At 40.6% G+C, this 2748-nt stretch overlaps 1 protein-coding gene across 1 annotated transcript in view; it reads right to left on the bottom strand.

Moving 5' to 3' along the window:
• Positions 1 to 261: 261 nt before the first annotated feature.
• The window catches only part of MAPK1IP1L (mitogen-activated protein kinase 1 interacting protein 1 like), a 4905-nt gene continuing 2418 nt past the window's right edge, over positions 262 to 2748 (bottom strand). Inside the window, exon 3 of the mRNA XM_011386766.2 lies at positions 262 to 997. Coding sequence (XP_011385068.1) covers positions 986 to 997 — 12 coding nt within the window. The 3' untranslated portion in view covers positions 262 to 985. The remainder of the gene's footprint in view (positions 998 to 2748) is intronic.

The raw sequence follows: 2748 nt of genomic DNA, 5'->3' as shown, positions 1-2748 counted from the left end.
GCCAGTTTTCTGTATCACGGACGAATTAAGGGATGTGTTCCTAAAGAAGTGAGGGAGAGGGAGCTACACGGAAGAGTCTGGGTGGAAGAGTGTTTTGTGGGAATGCAAATTACTTGTCACTATGAAGCAACTCCTAGGGTTTCCTCTAGTTTGGGGTTCAAGACAAAGGAGAGAATTATTTACCTTCCTTGAGCTCTTCCCAAAGCAATATGGACATCTCATAATCTATTCTAAAGCAATACAAAGAGATCACCAATTCTCTAAGAACATAATTTACATACATATTGGCCTGCATTAAAAAGAAAAAAGTTTCCATAAATGGCAGATTTTAGAGCTGTATGACCCATTTGGTTAAAAATAAAACAAATCAGGTTGAACTCAAAAAGAAACATTTTTACCAAAATCTCCAGGATAAAAATGAACACTGCCAGGCTAATGAACTCAACATCTGACAGTAATTACTTTTAAAATGTATATCCAAAACAAGAGGATCAGACTTATTTATCCTATAGAGCAGCTCGAGATCTTTGAGGCATCATCATTTGTTTAAATTACAACAATATGAATGTTTTCAAAGTGTGTTTAGGGGGAAAAGTGATTATAGAAAAATATTTGAAATAATTTGCCAATAAGGTTGCAGATTCTAACAATCCACATAAGATTTTTAAATATGTAGTTTCATAATTTAAACAGATCCAAAATTCGTTTTAAACAAATTGTATCAAAGAGCTAGTTAATATAATTACTTTAACTTTCCATAAAAACCGAATAAAAATCACATTTGATTTACATTTTTATCTGATTGTATCCATCTGATATACTATACATCCAAGTACAAGAGGCAGATATCTTCTGAGAGGTGCAAGAGTTGTTCTTTCATGAATGCCCTCTAAGAATAGTGAAACCAGCAATTTTTATATATGCATTCGTGTGCATATATATGTACTTCAAAAAGCAAAGCGTCATCTCTTCATCCACTGTTAACTTAATGGTAAGACTGCAATAGAAAAAAATAAGTAAACTTCTAATAAGTAAAAATAATAAGTAAAAAAATAAGTAAACTTCTAATAAGTAAACTTCCACTTGTAAATGGAGTTTACTAACTCATGGCTGTGGCTTAGACTCATTGCTTAATAAATCCAAAGAGCAAGTCATCTCACTTATTTTGGCATACAATTTACGAAAATAATTTTTGAGAATATATACAACAGGAAGTTACACTAATGAAAGGAAGCTCCAGCGGCACTTTGTGAAGATTTCCTTCCCTTAACAGTTGAGGTAGGATGTCTAATTATTTTGTTAAGAGTAAAGAGACTTTTTACCTCAAGGAGAAGTGGGTGCTTTTCTAATTGATCCTATGTCCAAGACAGGCTCCTCAATTAAGATTACACTCTACTAGAGCTTGGCTGACAATAAAGCATGAAGCATTACACATAACTGACAATGCGGAAGAGTGGTATAATCTTGAGCTGAATGCTGCTAAGGATCTCACCAAACCATGGCTGAAAAACACTACGGTGAGCTGCATGAGAGATGGGCAATATTACATACTCACGGCCCTGGATGCTCTAAAAATCTACCTCTATATCAAGCCAGACAAGCAGAGATTGCTTTTATTTAACTGTGCTTTGGTGTGATGCTATAAAACACTGAGGAATGTTTTTAAGAAGTCTGATGTAACACATCTCTGAGTTTACCTCAAGGATGCTGTTGAGGACAATGCTTACTACCTTCCAAAGGCTTCAGAGACCTTTGGGAAATTTCTCTTTCCAGTTTTAGTACTGGGAACACTTAATTTGTGTTTTTATCCCTTTAAATGCTTTACCTGAAATCTGAAATTTACTCTTTACACAAACACACCCCCTCTCCACCTCTTCTTTTAAAGTTTTAAAAGCTTGCTAATCTTCCATCCTAAACTGGAGACAACTGTTCAGTTATGCTTATGGGACTATTAATGCATGTTAAATAACAAATTAAATACTTACATGGGGGCCACCAGGCATTGGTGGAGCACCGGAAGGTCCTGAAGGCACTTGAAAAGGATTACTGGGAGTGGGATAGAGTCCGGGTGTGGGATATGATCCTGCAGGGGCAGGATACGGTGCTGGTGGTCCCCAAGCTCCTGGTGGAACAGTGCCCCATGGAACAGGTGGTGCTGCCCCTGGTGCTTGGGGAGGAGGTGCAGGATATGGCCCCGGAGATGGGTATGGCATATTAGGGGTAGGATACTGCCCTCCCATTCCTGGTGCCCAAGGTCCAGAAGACATGGATCCCCATGGACCTAAAGGACCAGCTGCAGCTGGATCAGTGGGTGCACCATATGGTCGTGGAAGCTCTGGAAAGGGCATATTTGGTGTAGGATATGGCCCTGTGGGGCCAGGGCCTGGCACAGTTGGGGCAGGATAAGGACCACCAGGTGGGGGGCATGATGGTCCAGAAGGAGGAAAGGGTGCTGGGGGTCCTGGAGGTGGTCCAGTGGGAGGCACGGAGGGATACATTCCTGTTGGTGCTGGTCCGTAAGGCACAGTGGAAGGTGTTGCACTTGGTGGGAGTCCAGATGGCACAGAAGGTGGAGCACTTGGGTTATTCCAAGGGTTGGAACCGGGCCAACCTTGAGGAGGTTGGCCAGGTTTTGTATTGCTCACAGCAGAGGTTTTGGCAGGGGAGTGTTCAGGTAGCGCATCTGCCAACTGGAATACAAAACAGGCATGTCTTACTGATTTTATTTAGGGACAAGTCATGCCAAAC

Source organism: Pteropus vampyrus, unplaced genomic scaffold (genome assembly GCF_000151845.1).
Source record: "Pteropus vampyrus isolate Shadow unplaced genomic scaffold, Pvam_2.0 Scaffold7260, whole genome shotgun sequence".
In the NCBI taxonomy this organism is placed as follows: domain Eukaryota; kingdom Metazoa; phylum Chordata; class Mammalia; order Chiroptera; family Pteropodidae; genus Pteropus; species Pteropus vampyrus.
Note: the sequence above shows the minus strand (reverse complement) of the source record. Positions and strands in the feature narration are given on the sequence as shown.